We start from the raw sequence: 21,079 nt of genomic DNA, 5'->3' as shown, positions 1-21,079 counted from the left end.
TTTAAATCTTTTCCACAGTCTGGGCAATCTTTCCTCATTCTTATAATTCATATACTCATTAATGCTGCCCTCTTTGCCTCCTGATCCGCCAGGTTATTACCCCTAACCTGAGGGGTGAAGCCCTTTTGATGCCCTTTTATATGCACTACAGCAATTTCTTTAGGTTCCCTAATAGTTTGTAAAACCTGGGCAATCAATTTCTGATGTATTAAATCCTTTCCTTGTGAATTGATGAGCCCCCTTTCTTCCCATATTTTACCAAATGTATGTATTACCCCATAAGCATATTTCGAATCTGTATATATTGTACCACTTTTATTCTTCAACAGTTTTAGGGCCCGCAAGATGGCATATAGCTCACAAGCTTGGGTCGACCAGCTAGGACTCAGAGGTCCAGATTCTACTATCTCAAATGTTTTCCCATTTACCAGCGCATATCCTGATTTTCGTTTTCCTTCAACTATTCTTGAGGAACCATCCACGTATATTTGTTCACCGATGGGTAATTCCACCTCTTCTAGATCAGGTCTCAGCTTCGTTTGCTCTTCTATATTTCGGAGGCAATTATGTCCTAAGGACTCATTTGGTTCCCCATAAAGAAATTGAGCAGGGTTCTGTAGGGAGGTTGTTTCTAATGTTAATTTCGGAGAGGAAATCAAAATTCCTTCATACTTTAATAATCTGGCATCGGTAATCCATTTCTCTGCCTTTTGTTGCAATACCCCACGTATATTGTGTGGAGATATTACTTTGATTTCCCCCCCAAAAGTGATCTTTTGTGCTTCTTCTACTGACAAGGCAGCAGCCACCACTACCTGCAAGCAATTTGGCCAACCCCGGCTAACTGGGTCCAATAATTTAGACAAATAGGCCACAGGTTTTTTACTCCCTGCCCATTCTTGGGCCAGCACTCCGTATGCCATGCCTTCTGTACTGTTCACGAACAGAAAAAACGGCCTCCTCAAATCTGGCAAGCTTAACACTGGGGGGCGTGCTAGTTCCTCTTTTAACTTGTTCAGCCGTTCCTCACCTTCCCTAGTCCATTTCAGCAACCCGTCCCTAGTGAGTTTTTCATAGAGAAATTTTACCTTTCCACTATAATCTTCTACCCATTGTCTAAAATAGCCTATTAATCCCAGCAATTGCAGTGGGTTATCGGTTTTGCAATTATATTGTTTACATAAAGTTCTCTCAATCTTCTGTCCGAGACAGCAACAGGCAGGGTGCCTCAAGGTTCTTACAGCCACCTGGGTGACTCCCTTTGCTCCTTCTTAATATAGCCATGGGAAATAATGAACAAACATGCTTTATACATCACAATGTTTATATTTATTATGAAATAATATGCTGGTTTGTGGAATTAGTTTTATTAACTATAATCCTTTAAAAACGTTTCAATACATGATCACTGCAGATTATATAGCACTTAAATGAAAGGTGCTTCTCTGGTTTTTGTCTACATTTGCAGGTTTTTGTCAACATTAGCATTATTATATCTAACATAGTTTGGAAATTTTTGATTCTGCCTTTACATTGACTATATGACCTCTGGAGCTCCCTTCTAGTGTGATTTATGGGAATCCATGAATCATATTCTCAACTCTCATTAGGATTAGTAACCTAAAATATGTAATACCACAAACTAGGTCTTCTACATTTCTGCCGTATTTACCATTTTTTCCATTGGTCTGCTAATAATACATTCATTTTGTGAAGTTGTATCTCTACAAAAATCACATCTCTAAGTGTAAGATCCTGCATCTGGGTTGGGGCAATCCCAAGCACAAATACAGGCAGGATGGAGAAAGGATTGAAAGCAGCCCTGAAGAGAAGAACCTGGGGGTGCTGGTTGATGAGAATCTCAACATGAGCCAGCAATGTGCACTTGCAGCCCAGAAACCAACTGTATTCTAGGTTACATCAAAAGCACCGTGGCCAGCAGGTCAAGGAAGGGGATTCTGCCCCTCAGCTTAGCTCTCATGAGACCCCACCTGGAGACCCGCGTTCAGCTCTGGGGCCCCAGCATAGCCATCGGAGGGCCACAAGGGTGATCAGAGGGCTGGAGCTCCTCTCCTATGAAGACAGGGTGAGGCAGCTGGGGGAAGAGGAGGCTCATGGAAGACTTTATAGCAGTCTTCCAGTACTTAAAGGGGACCTACAGGAAAGATGGAGAGGAAATTCTTCACTCAGAAGGTGGTGAAGAACTGGCACAAGTTGCCCAGTGAAGATGTGGATGTCCCATCCCTGGAAGTGTTCAAGTCCAGGTTAGATGGGGCTCTGAGCAACCTGGTCTGGTTCAAGGTGTCCTTGTCCATGGCAGGGGCATTGAAATTAAATAATCTTTAATGTCCCTTTCACCCTAAAGCATGCTGTGATTCTATCATTCTAAATGCATTTCTGGCACAGTAACAAAAAAGAAAAAAGAAAAGAAAAGAAAAGAAAAGAAAAGAAAAGAAAAGAAAAGAAAAGAAAAGAAAAGAAAAGAAAAGAAAAGAAAAGAAAAGAAAAGAAAAGAAAAGAAAAGAAAAGAAAAGAAAAGAAAAGAAAAGAAAAGAAAAGAAAAGAAAAGAAAAGAAAAGAAAAGAAAAGAAAAGAAAAGAAAAGAAAAGAAAAGAAAAGAAAAGAAAAGAAAAGAAAAGAAAGAAAGAAAAGAAAAGAAAAGAAAAGAAAAGAAAAGAAAAGAAAAGAAAAGAAAAGAAAAGAAAAGAAAAGAAAAGAAAAGAAAAGAAAAGAAAAGAAAAGAAAAGAAAAGAAAAGAAAAGAAAAGAAAAGAAAAGAAAAGAAAAGAAAAGAAAAGAAAAGAAAAGAAAAGAAAAGAAAAGAAAAGAAAAGAAAAGAAAAGAAAAGAAAAGAAAAGAAAAGAAAAGAAAAGGAAAAGAAAAGAAAAGGAAAAGAAAAGAAAAGAAAGAAAAGAAAAGAAAAGAAAAGAAAAGAAAAGAAAAGAAAAGAAAAGAAAAGAAAAGAAAAGAAAAGAAAAGAAAAGAAAAGAAAAGAAAAGAAAAGAAAAGAAAAGAAAAGAAAAGAAAAGAAAAGAAAAGAAAAGAAAAGAAAAGAAAAGAAAAGAAAAGAAAAGAAAAGAAAAGAAAAGAAAAGGTAAAGGGTTAAATTATAAAAAGAAAAAAGAGTCTTCATGTTATGCCACCAGCTGTGAACAGACTTCATTTCCCTCTCAAATATTGCCCCAAGGGAAAATCCCAGGAGTGGTTTGTGAAATAGAAGGTTGCAAACATGCGGAAAACCTTATGTAATTTTAGGGCTTGTTTGAAATCAGAAGTAATACTGCCTAAAAGAAAGTGAAAAATAAAAATGTTTAAATGTCATTATATATTAACTACTTAGTAGCCAAAAATCAGACAAAACCAATTATTTATCACCCAGCTTCATGTTTAATGTCAACTCTCTTCTGTTTTCCTCCCTTCTCCGCTCTCATGTTAAACATGGATTATTTTGTGCTTTTCCCCCCTTGATTTCAGCTGTTATCTCCCTGCGTCCCTTTCTTCACTCCTCTTAATTCACCAAAGCAGTTGTGCCTGCTTGATTTGATTGACTTGAACAGGACTTCTCAGAAGCTGTAAGTAAAGTATGTGGTCTGTCCCATTGTTCCTTTTCCAGCTGTGTATGTTCTTATTAACTTTAAAAAACTCCAAATGTCCAGGGCACTGAATGCCTTTAACTCTTTCTGACACAGATAGGAGCTAAGAACAACTGACATTTCATAGCAGTTGCTCAACATTTCACAGTAGCTGCTCAACATTTCACCGTATCGATACGTAAATGCCTGATGGGTCAGATCCAAAGTCTCCTGAAGTCAATGCAAAAATCTCATTGACTCAAACAGGCTTTGGATCAAACCCTATTTGTTTATCTGCCCTTCTATGCTAACCTTTTATGTTTCTCATCTTTCCCTATCAATACCCCTTGCTAGAGGCAATCTTGGCAGGACTAAAAGCACAGTGAAAATTAATAAGGTAACCGCATTATTCAACACATCCATAAATAAATAAATAAATAAATAAAGTTAGCTTGAGTTTACTTCAAATGAGCAAAAGTTTGTAGCTAGAGAGCAGACCAGCATTTAAATTATCAGATTTAGTAAACTGGATTTTTTGTTTCTTCAGCTGCTTAGAAAGAAATTCATTTATGAAATTATATGTAACTGATACAGTATTAAATAGCCCAAAATAGAATGGGAAAAGGCACAGGGGAAGGAAAACAGAAAAAGAGGGGAAACAAACAAATAAAAATTCCCACCTTGTTGTATTATGTTATTTTAATTTTGGATTCTTTCTTCTCTTTTATAAAACATATAACTCAGTGTGCAAATTCTCTGCAGTTTATAAAGAAAACATAAGATATGCTGATGCATAAAATATTGGGCCCAACATCTCAGTATGTGCAAAATTCCATACAAAATTCAGATGTGCGGTTGAATAGGAATTCCTTACTTCTCATCTAGATTAAAATGGGTGCATAATTTATCTGGTGCAAAATATATGCAATGCTCTTTCTTAATAATTTACATTGAAAAGATGTTTTGGCATTTGGTGTCAAGGACAACTCCTGTAAAAGGTGAACAGAAAAACACATGTCAAAAGAGGTTTTTCCTATAAACAAAGGACTTTTTTTTTCTCTCTGTCTCTCACATGCACACACATTTTAATTTAAAAGGCAAAATAAACATTTATTCCAATTTATACCAATAGTATAAAAATTAAATGCCAACCTTATCTAAACACTTAACATATTCAGGAAAACTCTTTGGCATTAAATAAAAAAGCGTGATACCTTATGAACCTACATGAACGTTAATATTAGAGCTATATTACATATGTATCTGCAATTGAAACTAAATCTAGGCTTCTATGAAGCTTTCTTATGATTTAGGTATTTATTAAAACTATAAATAACACAAATACACAGTGGGAAGGATACCATACTACCCAAAGGTCACATAGGTACTTATAAAGCACAGCACTAGGCAAACATCTCATGATGTTTTAAAGGAAGATAAGATTCCTCATCTGTTCACTTGGAGTGAAAGGGAGATGGAGTGATGGGTTGGGGTTGCTCAGGAAGTTTGTGTCTGAGTGCTAAAACTCCCTGCCCATTAAACCATTCTGCCAATAACACACACCTCCCGATCCATTCAGTTACCACAGGTTCCATAAATAGGGTGTACAGTCTAAGGATGGGCACTTCAAAATGTGATCTGCTGTTTACTGAATCTGCAGGCAGAAAAAGAAAAACAATTTTTTTTTTTTTTTTCTATAAGAGTCCCAGAGGAGCGTAGCAAGAACTCAGATTGTTTGAGAGAAACTGTTTGCAATTACGACAGAAATAGCACTAAGGATTGGACACAGCCACAATCTGGTGAGAGGACGAAGCAGACCTACAACGTCACCCTTGTAATGTAACAAGGAATGTGAGCATCTACAAGCTACTGTTAATGGGGAACTAGAATCCTCTTGCCCCTCTGTGGAAAATACTTACTTATTAATTAATAAATCTTGGTGACCTGCAAAGACTGAGAGAGACTGAGGACAAACTGCCTGCGTATATGAATATACATACAGAAAGAGTAAGAGTAATACAAACACCATGTCACTGAGTATCTTGCAACTATGAACCTTTCATCTAAAGGTGTCTTTGTGTAGACGAAATCCCAAAAATAATAAGCTTCAGGCCTGTGAAGCAGAACTTCTAGTTGGGTGGTGACAAAAGTGAGGAATTCATTGACTTTGCAGTCGCTGTACAGATAATGATAAAGTTCATGGATGGTACAATTTTGCACATTGCAATACCTTCATCTATCGATTCCTAGCATATTGGGGACAAAAAAAAAAAAAAAAAAAAAAAAGAAGTAAATTTTCAATTTCTATTTCTTACCTGATACAACTCATTTCAGAGGGAGTAGATTTTCACTGTCTAGTTCTAAACTGAGATTTATGCACTCAGTCTTTATTTATTTATTTATTTAATTTCATAATTATAGATTGGAAGTTTCACAGTCTTCTATGTGACCCTTGTACATACTCTTTTTAAGCAAATTTCTGTACATCTTTAGACATACAAAACATACAGACATACACATGGCAGGATTTAAGGGAATAAATACAGTTTCCACCTTGTGATAAATTTTTTAATTAATACTTTTGTTGGTTTATGAAATTGTAAGTTATTTTTCCCCATCATAGATGATATCAAAAAGAATTTATTATTATTATTATTATTATTATTATTATTATTATTATTATTAATCATTTACATTTTTGACATAAGGCTCAAAACTTCAGATGGAAAGTTATATCTTTATTTGGGCTGAGAGATTTGCTTCACCATCTCAAGTAATTCGTTGATTTGGAAAGTATTCTGACTTGTGGCATCTTTTATCCACAGTATAATCATTTCACAATCTTGAAGTTATGTCTGTCAGTATCTGAAACTGTTGTGATGAAGATTAGTGTTCAACCCACCATTTGTAAATCACCATCCATAACGCCTCCTGTTCTGAATTATCAGCATGGATAAAACTGAAATTTTTCAGTTTTATCTCCTCTCCCTCTGTTTCAGTTTTATCCCTCTCCCACTCTTGAAATCAGACTAAGAGGTTTAGTGATCAGTGATTATGGGCAGTTTCCTGCCAGAGAGATATTATCAACATCTCTGCACACTAAAAATTACAGCTAGAGCCTTTTGCTCAATCTGTGCATAATTTTGCTCAGCTGGTGCTTAAGATCTTGGTGCATAAACAGTGAGTTTGCTTTTGTGCTAATGTATAGGACAAACTGTTTTTATCAGTTCAGATATACATACTATGGCCTGAGGCTCTGCAAAGCTGGGATCTTGCTATTAAAACACTTGTTGATGAAGTTGGAAAGGAACTTCTCTGAGCCACAATTCAGTGCAAGAGGGAGAGAGAGAGACCAGGGAAGAGGGAGCCCCTTGAAAACACAGCAGAAAGTCATGAGAAGACAGGCTGTTATCAACACGTTAGTTTGTAGTGCCTTAACAGGCCAAGAGGGGGTACAAAGGTGGGCCAATCCCTTCAGCAAGAGACAGAAGTGAACTACACCAGATAGTAATGAGGAAAGGCAATGCTCCTGTTGTGCTCATTTCCAGGATGAGATGCAAGACAGGTTCTATAAGATGAGAACTTTACAGATTACCAGTGTTGCTTTATTATTACTGACTTTCCTTGGCTTGCTTGCTATCCTCTTTTAAAACAAAATGCTTTTTGTTTACCTTTTTATTAAGAACCAGCTCATTGCTTCTAAAGAACAAGTGTTGCCTTTAGATGTCCAATCAGCTGTTTAGGCATAATTTTCTGATTGAATATTCAAGCTTCAATTATCTGTTGAGTTTTCAAAAATAACCTTAAAAATATATATATAAAAAAAAATTGTTAGTAGACTTTATTTTTCCTCCTAGTGATGCATAAGAATAATGAAATAAGAATTTAATGAAATTCTTTTCCAACTGAATTCAGTGTGTAATGGACATATAAACTGTACTTTTATTGCCATTAAATTGCTATTCCTCTGCTTAGTGCATTTTACTGATGAACCCCAATAGTCCCAACCCTCATATACACATTTAGCCCACAATCTCATAGATTTTAAAATCATTGGATTGTAGCAGTAGATTCTGTTAAAAACTGACTTTTGCAAAAATGGGGGCAGATAGGATATGAACTGAAGCAGCACAACAAAATCAAAGTGAGGTTTTGATAAATTCAGTCTCAAAGTGTAGTAATTTAGCAGTTTGGGGTAATCAATATAGAACACTGATCGTTATAAAGTGTGACTTTCAGGTCACCTACATATACGTGCTGAAAATATTTACATTTTTGATAATTCCCAAAACAGAATAAAGAGTTTTTTATGGGAACATAATGAATTAACAACTGAAAAACATTGTAGTAAAAGGTTATTTACAATCTAAAGTACTAATCTTTGGCTTAAACACTGCAACAGGTAAACCTACATTTCAGAGAACTACAACAAACTAGTGCCAGTATTCCACTTTAAAAATAGGAAAAAGGAGAGATAAAAAATATAATAACATGCTCCAGAACAACTATCAGAGCACTGTTGGAGGCTGGAAAATAGTTTATATGTTATAGTAAGTATGACTAAACTGATTTTTCCATTATTTAAGAAAGACATTTTGAAACAAAAGAAGACTAAATGGCAAACACATTACTGGGATATATAAACATAAAAGTAGCCTCTGAGATACATGAATTAATCCTCTGGCTTTCATGACAAGGCCTTAGCAAGGGCATGGTATCCAATTCTGAGTGCTGCACTTCAGAGATAGAAGTGGAAAGTGCAGACAGGAAAGCAAACAGTGATCAGAGGTTCAGAAACAAGCTATGAGGAAAGATCAAAATAATTCTGGTCACTTTGCTAAAGTAGAGAAGACTGCAAGAGTAACAGATAATATCCTTTAAATATGTAAATGTCTACTTAAAAAAAAAAAGTAATAATAATAATAAAAATTAATATATATATATATATATGTCCAAGTCCATAATCATTAGGACAAAGTTTTGAATGCACACAAACAATGTGGAGTAGTTTGACTGGAAAAGTTTAGAAGTAGTCAGAATTAGAGGATTTGACAGTATAATTTTAAGAATTACATTGGTAAAGGTAAAACATATGTCATAAGATAGATTAGCTGACTTACTTGCATTTCTTAGCATTGTTTCTGTACACATTTTAACTCTTAAAAAAAAAAGTGTAAAATTAATGCACTTCTACATAATGCTTTTATTTTTTAAACAAGTCATAAAGCAATCATTGCAAAAATCAAACCAAACCAAACACAAACACAACACAACCCAATGCAAACAACCAACCAAAAACCCTCCACACCAAAATATTTTTAAGATTGAGCATAACATACCAATTCACTAGACCTATAATATAAATGTTATCAATCTGTAATAGATCGGTTATATTAGGGAGCAGGTCTTTTCAGGTTTCTAGAAATACTTCATGTTTTCAGAAAAACATTTCTAAAATTATGCAGTTAAGAGCACACCAAGGCAGCATGTGGTTTGAGGCTACAAAAAACTAGCATTTTATTTCTTTAATTATTTTTCAGAATAGTTCTGTAGGGGTTCTATTTGGTTTTCATTTTATGTAAATTCACTCATTGATATTAAAGGAGGTTTCGGTCTACATTTCACATAGATTCTGTCTTTCATGATGGGATTTCTTCATGGACATGGACATAAACAGTCACATCCTTTGAATTTTGCCAGAATTTCTTGACTGGTAGCTTTTTCATCCTGCATTGGTTATGTTTAGTATGTCATTTAGAACTGATGGTGTTGTTCTTGATTTTTTTTTCTATATCCTTTTGGATAGATCTGTTCATATTTTTACGGTGTTTGAATTTTCTTCTTCAAACAAAATCAAAACCATAAAGGAAAAAAAAAGGCAAACAAAAAAAACTCCTTTGACCCATGCGTAATTTTTTTTCTTAACATTCTCTACTTTTTACTTCTAGAAATTAGTCTAGATTATTCACTTATTCCTCACATTTTTGTTCTTCCATATAATCTTCTGCAATTTTTCCATACACAGTGTTTTCATGAATGAAAAATAAAACTCAGCATTACTCTGAATTTTGTGTTTTCGGCTTCAGAGAGGAAACTGCTTGCCTGTTCTCCTGTTTTGTTGTTGGTGGTTTTTTTTTGTTTTTGTTTTTCAGGAAGTACAAATCTTTCAATGATGTTTATACTCACACAAGATTTGCCACAGTATTTTTTCATAGCCAGTGCTCTTAATTTTCAAGATGCTTGAGCCACAACTGCAAAGCACGATTTCTGGTTTATTTTTCTTAAGGTTTTAATCCTTATCCATTTTATTTGCTTTCTCATGACTATAAATTAATCAAAGTTGAAACTTGGTAATTACAACATAAACTACATGTTCTCTTTTCTTCATATTTTCTTTCAGAGCCAATTGCTTGCTTACTTAACTAGATTAGCCTTAAAATGCCAAAAAAAAAGGTTATTAGAAGGCAAAAAGTAAAAGAAGAAAAAGTCTTTTCCCTCAAACACACATATAAATAAACACATAAATCATTAAATTCACATTTTCTTGGCATTTTTTCAATGTTTACCTTTTTAATTTAACCCAACTACAGGAAAAGAAACCTCATTTTAAAATATTTATCTGCTTTTAGATGAATACATTCAAAACTGAGGAAAAAAATGACTGCAATAGTAAAATATACACATAATTAATATGTGTATGATACACATATTGATACACATTGTATGATACACATAATGACCCTCACACATAGAATCCCTAAACTCCTGGGTATTTTTTTTTTTTCCTCGGGGAACAAAGGGTTTTTTAACTGAACTTCCATGCTTTACCTCTCATCCTTTTTTCTGTCTCTCCACAAATTAAGGACATTTATACTTTTAGTTTTTAAGGTCCCCTAAAAGGGGACTTTAGTTCTAAGCAGTCTCAAGCAATGTCATGTCAAAATGTTCCTGTTTTTCACCTCTAGATTTTCTTTTCTTAATGGATTCCCTTAGGCTTTTTTGATAGATAGGATCCAAAGATGAGTTTCCAAAGAAATCAGGGATGCGATTAATTTAACTTCATTTTAGGTATCTGCAATGAGCAGATACTTCTGAACTAGAAAGTATAGGCTTCCCTTACGAAAAGCAGAAATTCCAAAGATAAAATATTTCTCACGTATTTAGACATCTTTTCAGATGAGACAAATTGTACAGTTAGAAGTACCATTTTTGGTCAAATTCCACCCATGGGTATGAATCTATTAGCTATATGAAAGCAAGTCACTGGCTTGTACTACAGTTAGTGGAGAACTAATTGGTATAATCAATGCAGTGTTGCAAATTATTTATCTAACCCAAAATAAATATCAATTTTTAGTTACATTATTCAAGCCTCCTGGGGTGTAAGGGTACCATACTGTAAGTCAAGATTTTTTTTTGCCGTCTCTAGATTTCATTTTCAGTCCTTTCCATCGTATCTTTCATTTCAGTCATTTCCATTGTTAAGGTATATTTTCTCTCTATGACATTTAAGGAAGAATGTCACACCCTGTGAAACTGATATGAAACAATTTAATTTGACCATTTTCATCTTAGAATATGTACTTCATGAAAAATGAACAAACAAACAAAAAAAAAACCAAAAAAACAATAATGACAACTTCTTTACTGAATGAAAAATAGTTTATGTTCCACTGTTTATAAATTTCACTGGAATAAGCAACTGTTAACTTCTTAGCATCTGTCAATCTACCTTCCATACAAGTTTTTCCTTAAAAAATTTTCTCCAGATTCTAAACGTTGAAGTCGTATCAGTGAATTACCTTAGTATTTTTCTTAAAAAGATCTTTTCTTCAAGAGGAAATTAAAAATAATTTCTAATTGTATTTTTACATGGAAATAGTTTTGTTTGTTTGTTTGTTTATTTGTTGTGTTTTGTTGTGTTTTGGTGGTAATCCCAAGGTTGGATCCATCTCACCCAACTTTTGCTTCATAACATTGCACATTTAATCTATGTTTTCATGTAGACTCACTTGTTAAAAAAAGAGAAAGTATTTTCTCTTTTTTATAAAAAGAGAAAGTACCTCCAAAGAGTGATTTATCTGCACATAGAGATAACTGAGATTATTGAGATTAATAGGCTCTCCTCTTAGATTGCTAAACTTGTTCCAGATAATTGCATGATGCTGTGGCAGGGGACATTCAAATTGGATACTATGAAAAGAGTGTGGTTGTGCACTGGAACCGTGTAATTTCTTGGGCAGTCCCAAGCACAAATACAGGCTGGATGGAGAAAGGATTGAAAGCAGCCCTGAAGAGAAGAACCTGGGGGTGCTGGTTGATGAGAAGCTCAACATGAGCCAGCAATGAGCAGTTGCAGCCCAGAAAACCAGCTGTATTCTAGGTTGCATCAAAAGCACCGTGGCCAGCAGGTCAAGGAAGGGGATTCTGCCCCTCAGCTTAGCTGTCATGAGACCCCACCTGGAGACCCGCGTTCAGCTCTGGGGCCCCAGCATAGCCATCGGAGGGCCACAAGGGTGATCAGGGGGCTGGAGCTCCTCTCCTATGAAGACAGGGTGAGGCAGTTGGGGGAAGAGAACACTCATGGAAGACTTTATAGCAGTCTTCCAGTACTTAAAGGGGACCTACAGGAAAGATGGGGAAGGATTCTTTGACAGTGATTGGAGTGATAGGACAAGGGGTAATGGCTTTAAACTAAAAGAGGGTAGGTTTAGATTAGATAAAAGGAGGAAATTCTTCACTCAGAGGGTGGTGAAGCACTTGCACAAGTTGCCCAGTGAAGATGTGGATGCCCCATCCCTGAAGGTGTTCAAGGCCAGGCTGGATGGGGTTTTGAGCTACCTGGTCTAGTGGGAGGTATCACTGCCCAGGGCAAGTGGGTTGGAATTAAATAATCTGTAAGGTCCCCTCCACCCCAAACCATTCTGTCATTCTAACAGGCTCCCTAGAGAAGTGGTCGTGGCACCAAGCCTGTTGGAGCTCAAGAAGTGTTTGGACAATGCTCTCAGAAATATGGTCTGATTTTTAGGTGGTCCTGGGCAGACCCAGGAGTTGGACTTGATGATCTTTGTGGTACCCTTCCAACACAGGATATTCTATGATTCTCGTTTTCTAAGATTAATTTGATTCACAGTCTTGCTGTAATTTGGCACAGCTTCAGTTTTCTACCCTGAAATTGCCAACCTTTGGTCTACCTGAAGGATCCTTCAGGATGCAATTTTCTGTATAAATGTAGATCTTAATTCTCTCCTTATTTGTATAATTTTCTTTGATCTTCACTGCATATATGCAGTGATGAAACCAAAAAGAAAATACCCTTCAAGTTGTTCCTAAAAGTTTGCAAGATCTCTTAAAATCACTAAAGGCAAAACAATTTTAATTGTAAGATTATCTGGTAGTAAAAATTAACATTTTTTCCATTGAAGGCATGGAAGAAATTCTCTAGAAATTCTCTAGAATTCTCTAGAATTCTCTAGAATTTCATCAATTGATATTTACAAGATTCTCATGAAAGGAATCCCATAAGGCCTGAAACAATATGTTCAAGGCCTTGTTGAACAAGTCAGAAGTGGCTGTAATTTACACTAGGAGGAATGTTCTGAGTATTAAATTATCCACAGGCTGTAGTTTAGCAATTCAATACTCAATCTGCTAAAAGTCCAAGAAAATGCTGTTTGCTGAAAGCCCAGCAGAGGCGTGGCCAGAAGGTCAGGGGAGGTGATTGTTTCCCTTGCAAAGGGGAAGTCTCACTCTCTGCTCTGTCCTCATGAGACCCCACCCATAGTACTGCACCCAGGTCAGGGCCCCCAGTAAAAGAAAGGTGTGGACATGTTAGAGTGGATATAGAGGAGGGCCACAAAGAAGACTAGAACACCTCTTCTATGAAGAAAGGCTGAGAGAGATGGGTATGTTCAGCCAGGTGAAGAGAAAGCTGTGGGGAGACTGCATTGCAACCTTTCAATACTTAAAGAGGGATTATAAGAAATGGGGAAGAACTTTTCACACAGGCAGATAGTGATAGAGCAAGGGGGAACAGCTTTAAACTAATCAGGGAAGATTTATATTAGATGTTAACAGTAAATTCTTTACTCAGAGGGTGGTGAGGCACTGGAACAGGTTGCTCAGAGAAGCTGTGGATTTCCCTTCTCTGAAGGTGTTCAAGGTCAGGTTGGACAAGACCCTAGGCAACCTGATCTAGTGGGTGGCATCCCTGCCCATGGCTAAGGGACTGGAACTAGATGATCTTTTAGGTTCCTTCTAATCCAAGCCATTCTATGATTCTGTGATTCTGTGATGTTATGAAATAAAATCACATAAGATTTCTGTTCAGAAGTGTTTTCCTTCTAATTTCTGACATTAAATGACATTTTATCGTAGATCATGTCACATTAACTTAACAAAGGGCAACTAACCTGTTTTACAAAAAGAGAGTGTAATGGAGAATAACAAAGATTTGAGAGGAACAATTCTTCATGAATTATTCTATCAGTTTGGACAGTGAGCAGTCAATCCAAATTTAGCAGGCAGATGGAGACAGAGCAGATGAGTAAGTGTATCCTCTTTATCTGAGGAGTTGGCAGATGCTGTGGTTCACCAACCACCTGAGTTATGTTTTAAATAGTTTAGCATGTATATAATTTACAAAGAAAAGATGTAGTTAGCAGAACAAACGAGCTAAGCATCTGGTTTATGTTGCTAACTGGAGTTGTGTGTCTCCAGGTAGTTTGAAAAGAAAAATCTTAACAAAAACAAACTACAAACAAACGAACAAAAGCATTCCATAATATCGTTCTTCTTTCTCAGAACATTTTTTGACAGAACATTTTTGACAGAGTTGAGCATAAACGATACAGCTCAGTCTTAACTTTGTAATAACTCACATTTATAATCCAGCTCATTTTATGGAAAACTGTAAGTCAGCTTCAGTGAAAGCCTTAATGAAAGTTTCCATCACATAACTCTGAGGTTGTTAAAATCATGGAGTACACCTTGATGATTAAAATTTCTGTAAATTAAACTGCAAATATTTTCAGCTGGACATTCAACATTGATGAAATATCCTAACAAAGGGACTACACTTATTTCAAAAAAGACTCGTCTGGCACTTTTGGGAATATCAAGACATCATTAACAGAAGGGGGTGACTTATTCAATATATGCAGTATTCCTCTTTAAAACATTTCTCGGCCAATATCTCAATGCTATATTAGAACAACGCTGTTCCACAGGAAATACTATTTTTTTTGGATGAGACATAAAACTGAACACCCAATTGCCTGTGCTGAATAAAGATCCCATGAAATTGCCCAAGTCATTTCAAATTATTTTGCTGTGTAGCTGTCATTCTTTGTGCTTGCCAACCTTCGGTTCAGCATTACCCAGAGTTCTGTATATAAATGTCTAATATTTCGAAGCCATGTTTATAACATATGGAATGAATTTTGCTATTTGCATGAATAGTTATTCTCGTTATGGTACGTATGTGTGGAAAGCCATTCCTAGAATAAGCAAGTTTTCAAAATGGGAGAGTTATAAACTGGAGATGAACCAGTATACATGGCTAAATGAGGTTGTAAAGATTAGTTCTGCATAATCAGGATAATGAAGTGTTGTTTCTGTTTTGTCTCAGGGAGAAAAAGATAAAAAAAAAAAATCATAAAAGGTAAACCATTATTCTTGAACAGAGTTGGAGTTGAATTTAGTATAAAAACAACGTCTTTGATTTAAAAGACTGAGAAGCTTTGATTTGTTGTTTTCATTACATTATAATTCATTGAAAAAAAAAAAGAAAAAAGACCTATCTAAATTTTTATCTATTTTTCATATGTAAGCAATAAGATACCGTAGTAAAAATGTTGGTGCTACTTCCTGCCCTGTCATGCATGCATGCATCTTTCTTTAACTGATTTTTTCTGCCTAAATATGATTTTTAACTATAAGTGAGTGTATGTATATCACTTCTTTAGGATGACAGAATCATACAATCTTGGAATAATTTACCCTAAAAGAGACCTTTACAGGTCACATACTCCAACTTCAAAGTGAGAGTTAACTTTGAGGTTAGATCAAATTGCTTAGGGCCTTATCAGATAAGGTTTTTAATATTTCCAAAGATGAATAAACCATGATTCTTTGGGGCTCCTGTTTGCTTGTTTCATTATCCTCAAGGTGAAAAAAAAAAAAAAAAAAAAAAAAAAACCTGCCCCAACACATACCATATAACAGAATAACAAAATTGTTTCATTTCTTATACTGGCTTTTGTTTGTGTGTTTTTTTTATTTATTTTTTTTTATTATTTTTTTAATGTATTTCTCAAGAAATATGGATATGTCTATGAGCAAAGGTTTTGTATCACTTTAACAATCCTAAACAGGGTGTTTATTTTAAATTGGTCTAGTGTTCACTTCCTTCAAAAGAAATGAAATTAATCCAATATATAGAAAGATACTCTATTTTTAGATTATCTACTTTGTTTAAGGAACTCATCTATTAAGAATAATAGTAGTTGACTGGAGGAGATAAATTTAATTATATTTTTAAAAAATATGGAAAGCAAAATAGATTTAAAGAAAAAAAAGTAAAAAAAAAAAAAAAACACTTTATAATGCTAAAAGCTTTTGTGACATTTCCCAGTTTCACTGAAGAGAACACTAAGCACAAAATCAAAACCAAAACAGAATAAGTACACCAAGAACATAATCTACATATGCCTGTATTTTTGTGTGCTTAAGTAATTAAAGTAACCTTTGTTGCCTTGTGAGTTCTCAGAAACCCTGTAGTTGAAATTCTCTCAGATACAGATTCTGTGATCTCCTATTTTTAAGCAATGCCTGAAGTGATTTTGGCATGGTAACTGCTGCAGTTTTCCCTTTTCAATAGCCACTTTGCAGCACCTATATCCCAGATGAATAGCCAGCTAGATCAGTTTTTTCCTCCCTTCTCTTGATAAATGTTTCCCCTTTTCCACTTGGCTGGCAGAAAGACGACCATTAAACGTTCATTTGTTTAAGCTAACAGACTGTGGTCATCTGCTCCCCGGGGAGGGCAGGAATCCAAACAGGTCTAAAATGGCATCATTTAGGAACACAATCAATTCATTATCTTTTTCATAAAGTTCGCATGTGCACACATTAATCATAATGGAGTGGCACTGGCCAGAAAGTTCTTACCTAAGCAAGTTCTGTGCTGCAGCATCTCTTTATCATTTAACTGCCTCTTGCAGTTAGGCTTTTATTGTCTGTTCATTCAACTGTTGTTTTATGAGTGCTGGTGTGTCTTTTGTATGCGCCAGTTGAACAACCTCCAGTGAATCTTCATGCAGTGGTCCCCACATGAGTCTGATTGTTCTGGATGCAGCATATTGCCCTAGTAATGCTGCATCATTCCATATATTCCATTATATCCATATATATATATACCATATATATTCCATATATATTCCATATATTCTATTTTTTACAAAAGGGTTTTTTTTTTTTTTTTAATAGATAGTGTTGCTTTGTATGTCCTTCTTGACCTCAAGTTTGACCTCATGAAAAGAAATACAGGCATTTCATTTTTGATACTTATGTGGCCTTCATTGCTGTTTCATCTGGCTCTCTAAAAATCTTTATTGTATTTGCACAAAAAAAAAAAGGTCGTTCCTATTTCCTGTTTTATAAAAATACTAAAAACCTTTTTTTTTCTGCTGACCTTTCTTTTTGGCCAAAAATATTTGTCTATAGTGTCTTTTCCAAGGATTTGGGAGCTCATTGCTGAATCAGACTGAATTCCTTCATCCATAGCTTTACTGTTTCATAAATGAGAGTTTGAATTAGTAGGTTGTTTAGCTAGTGAACATAATCAGAAAACTAATTCATCAATCTCCCAACTAATTGCTCTAAAGTTAACAACTCAAGTTAGGATTCGTCTTGTCTGGTATTAAATATCTAAATATGTCTGTAAGACATTTCACTTCAGTATGGGATAAAATTCCCGCAAGGAAACCAATTTCTCTCCACTTTCTATAGACAGAATACAGAGGATTTCCTTAGCAGACATAACTTTTACACAAAGTTTCTCCGAAGTAGATCTTAAATGAAAAAAGATTAGCTTTTTATGGTTAGTAACTACCTCAGTGTGGATGTTGCACTGTGTGAAGTTCGCACAATGTTGTTCAAACATTGATGTAGGTATTCAAAGTCAATCCCAGGAAGGGATTTTAGTGTTGAGCTTACCTGGTCAAAGTGTTGTAAGAAGCACATATAACTTGTCCCAGTGTGATTTTACATTGACATAGCTGTTTGAAAACGTTACAAAAAGCTCTCTCGAGGAAACAGGTTTTTTGTTTGGTTGGTTGGTTTCAGTAGAACATGATGAAGAAATAGTTAGATTTGTTTGTGTCACATAGACAAAATAAAAATTCTTTAAATGTACGAGATAAATGTTACTAAAACTGCAGAAATTTTGTATTTTAACTACAAATTTTTCTTTCTAATACACATATACACATATTGTCAGTAATCAGTACCTTGGAAATATGAACTGAGGTTACATTTCAATGACATTGTTTCAATGGATAAGAATATCTGGGAAAAAAAAATCATCAGGTATTAAATATAATACTTTGGATTTAAAACTATAAGTACCAGTCTGTGTCTTTTGCTTCCTTCCTTTCTTTTACTCCTTGATATTTTGTGACCCTTTTAATCACGTTTTTAAAGAAACCTACTCTGTCAGTGCTCTTGAGGATAATACATTCTGTCAGGTGGCTGGGACTTAACAGCAACAGTTAAAGTGGCTTTTTCTCTGTGTTTTCAGTGTGTGTCATGGAACATCAAGGAAAATGACACGAGTGATAGAAAACTGATGCGATTCAGACCATTTTCAAGGGGAAAATAGTACCTATTCTCTGAAGATTTTCTTTGCCCTCAAGAAGCCCCCAATGTCTTTGAAAATACCATATATGGTCATAAAATGACAGGAAAGATGCCAGAAATGGAGGGGTTAATATATATATCTTCTATAGTTGTTCATATAAAATATAACAAAACAAAAACTGAAAACTCATAAGTTCTCCATCAGAAAATGTCATTTTAGGAAAAAGGTTCCAGAAAAAAACCTTTTCATTTGAAGTTTTATCTGTTTTGATAAAATTTTGTTTAGAATCAATTCTTACTTTTAAGCATTAAAGACTGGAAAATTGAATTGTGTATTCAATTGAAATGTGTATATATCTTTTGGGGGAGTTATTTTTTAACTTTAATTTAGTTTATAGGTTTATGCTTTAATGAAAACACAACTTTCTGAATGTTCTTAAAACTGTTTCCCAAAACCTTTACTTTGGAGGTTTATTTCATATTGTATTTTTCCAGTTTTCAAGACAATTTTAAGAAAATAAACAGATTCTACAACTTTCCATGTAACGTTTTATAAATGTTAAATCTATAAGTGTAAATATATACATCCTAATGTAAATATATACATACTAATGTAAAGACATACATTTGTATATATACATATATGTATGCATTGTTTTCTAGCATATCATGCTCCTGGGTAATATATGAGGTACAGTTACTGAGCCAAAAATAAATAAAAATAAATAAATAAATCATTATTTTTAACAACTAAACCCAATAACAAATACTTGTAACAAATACAAATATTCTTATCCACTGAAACAGTGTCATCTCTTTGTAGATGCTAGAAGAGAGCAGGAACATAGTGTTTATGCATTGACTATATTTTTGCTCTACAGTTGGCAAAGACAGAATCTTATCTATAACCAGTGAAAAAGAACATCACCTTAATTGTCATTAAGGCAACGCACAATTGAAAGACCTCCCTGATTTTCTGTTTACAGTCTAAGTTCCTGAATCATGACAATTTCCTCTTAAAAATGTGTTTAGTTAGAATAGCAAGTCATGGTGTATAAATATATATATATATATTCTGTATGATTTTTTTTTCTGGTGTTCTCTAAGTTTTTTATTATTATCTATCTATCTATCTATCTATCTATCTATCTATTTAGTTTTGCTATTTACTGATAATAAGTATACTGAGTAGTATGCCAATTTCAAGATTATGGTTTGTTAGTTTTATTTTCCACTTTTAGGAGTGGAGGGAAGAGAGCATTTCAATGCTTCTTCAACAGTTTCTGTTTAATAAATAAAAGATCTAGCTGAGCAAACTGTGATGTGAAAGCCCATGATAGAAGGAAGACAGTGGCAAGAATCAAGAATTTTATGAGGGAAAAGCCACCCTGGAATAGTTTAGGAAGTGCTGGTAAGAAACTGCCAGAACTTTGAAAGAAAAATTATAGCCAAGCAACTTTTCTAAACAATGTATGAGTTTTGACACAGATGACTCCTATGTTCAATGTGTGTTACCTTCACATTTACTTTTAACTTCTCAGTAAATCTCTTGAACATGTCACTACTGGGTTGTATTTTGTGGGAAGTTTGGGAACATCAGATCTTTTCCATAATGGATATCTTAGTTACGGAAAGTTCTAAAAAGGATGTAGGAGAGAGACCCATGATTAAATAGTCAACCAAAGCATGAATATTATTTTTTGCTGTCAACACAGATTTATCAACATCAGCTTTACGAAAATAAGTGCTCCTCACATCTCCCTTGAATTTAGTTTTCCTCATAGGCTAATATCTTTTCTTAATGGTATCCATCGTACCTGTGAAACAATAATAATTGTTCTAACTGGAAACATGGTTTGTTTAACTCCACTATCTGCTTTGGGAGCTATTGGAACTACTTTAAGTAGTTTGTGACTGTTCAATCAAGTACATTTTTTGCATTTGGATCATTTAATTTGGAACTAATTTGTCCAAGAATGGAAATCTAACGTGTAACTGTGTATATCTGGGCTAGTTGTCCGTGTATTGTCAACAAAATGAAAAAAGCGCTTTTGAAGTAAAGCGCTAATCTTATCCTTAAACAGATTTTGCTAATACATCATATAAGTCTTACCCTGATTTATTTTTTTTTTTTAATTTTATTTTCTAATTTGACTATAAAGAATGACTAAATATAGACCTGTATAGTACAGGCACCTCTATTTATATGATATAAGTATTCCTTTCGGTTCTTTTAGATACAGATGCTCTTCCATGTGTAATCCCACAGAAAGGTAGCAGAAACAGCACACAGGGACAAAAAATGACCATAGTCTTTACTGACTGATTTAGCAAGATATTACCAGAAGCTCCCACCATGACTGAAACACCACTGCAGTAGGCACAGGGTCAAAAATTACCTCTATTGTGGAGAAGTTTATAATCTAAATAGGCAAGTGATAGATTGTATGACTGCATGCATTTGATCTGTAACAACTTTAGGAAGTTTCACAAGCTTGTTTGAGAAGGATCTATTTCCAAATTTAGCTTGCTACTAAGTGTCTATCTACTTTAAATTTGTCCTTATATCCTCCTAAGGAGTAGGGGAGGGCTAACATTCACACTTTTATACTATTCAGTTGTCCTGGTTCCAGTTAGGACAGAGTTAAG

The 21,079-nt window shown here is 34.7% G+C and overlaps 1 protein-coding gene across 1 annotated transcript in view; it reads left to right on the top strand.

The window, feature by feature from the left end:
• The first annotated feature begins 2,166 nt into the window (after positions 1–2,166).
• Positions 2,167–21,079, top strand: part of LOC136789125 (U1 small nuclear ribonucleoprotein 70 kDa-like) — a 45,997-nt gene continuing 27,084 nt past the window's right edge. Inside the window, exon 1 of the mRNA XM_066988874.1 lies at positions 2,167–2,264. Within this exon, the coding sequence (XP_066844975.1) occupies positions 2,167–2,264 (98 nt within the window). The remainder of the gene's footprint in view (positions 2,265–21,079) is intronic.

Source organism: Anser cygnoides, chromosome Z (assembly GCF_040182565.1).
Source record: "Anser cygnoides isolate HZ-2024a breed goose chromosome Z, Taihu_goose_T2T_genome, whole genome shotgun sequence".
Lineage (NCBI taxonomy): Eukaryota > Metazoa > Chordata > Aves > Anseriformes > Anatidae > Anser > Anser cygnoides.
This window is presented reverse-complemented; position numbering and strand designations above follow the sequence as displayed.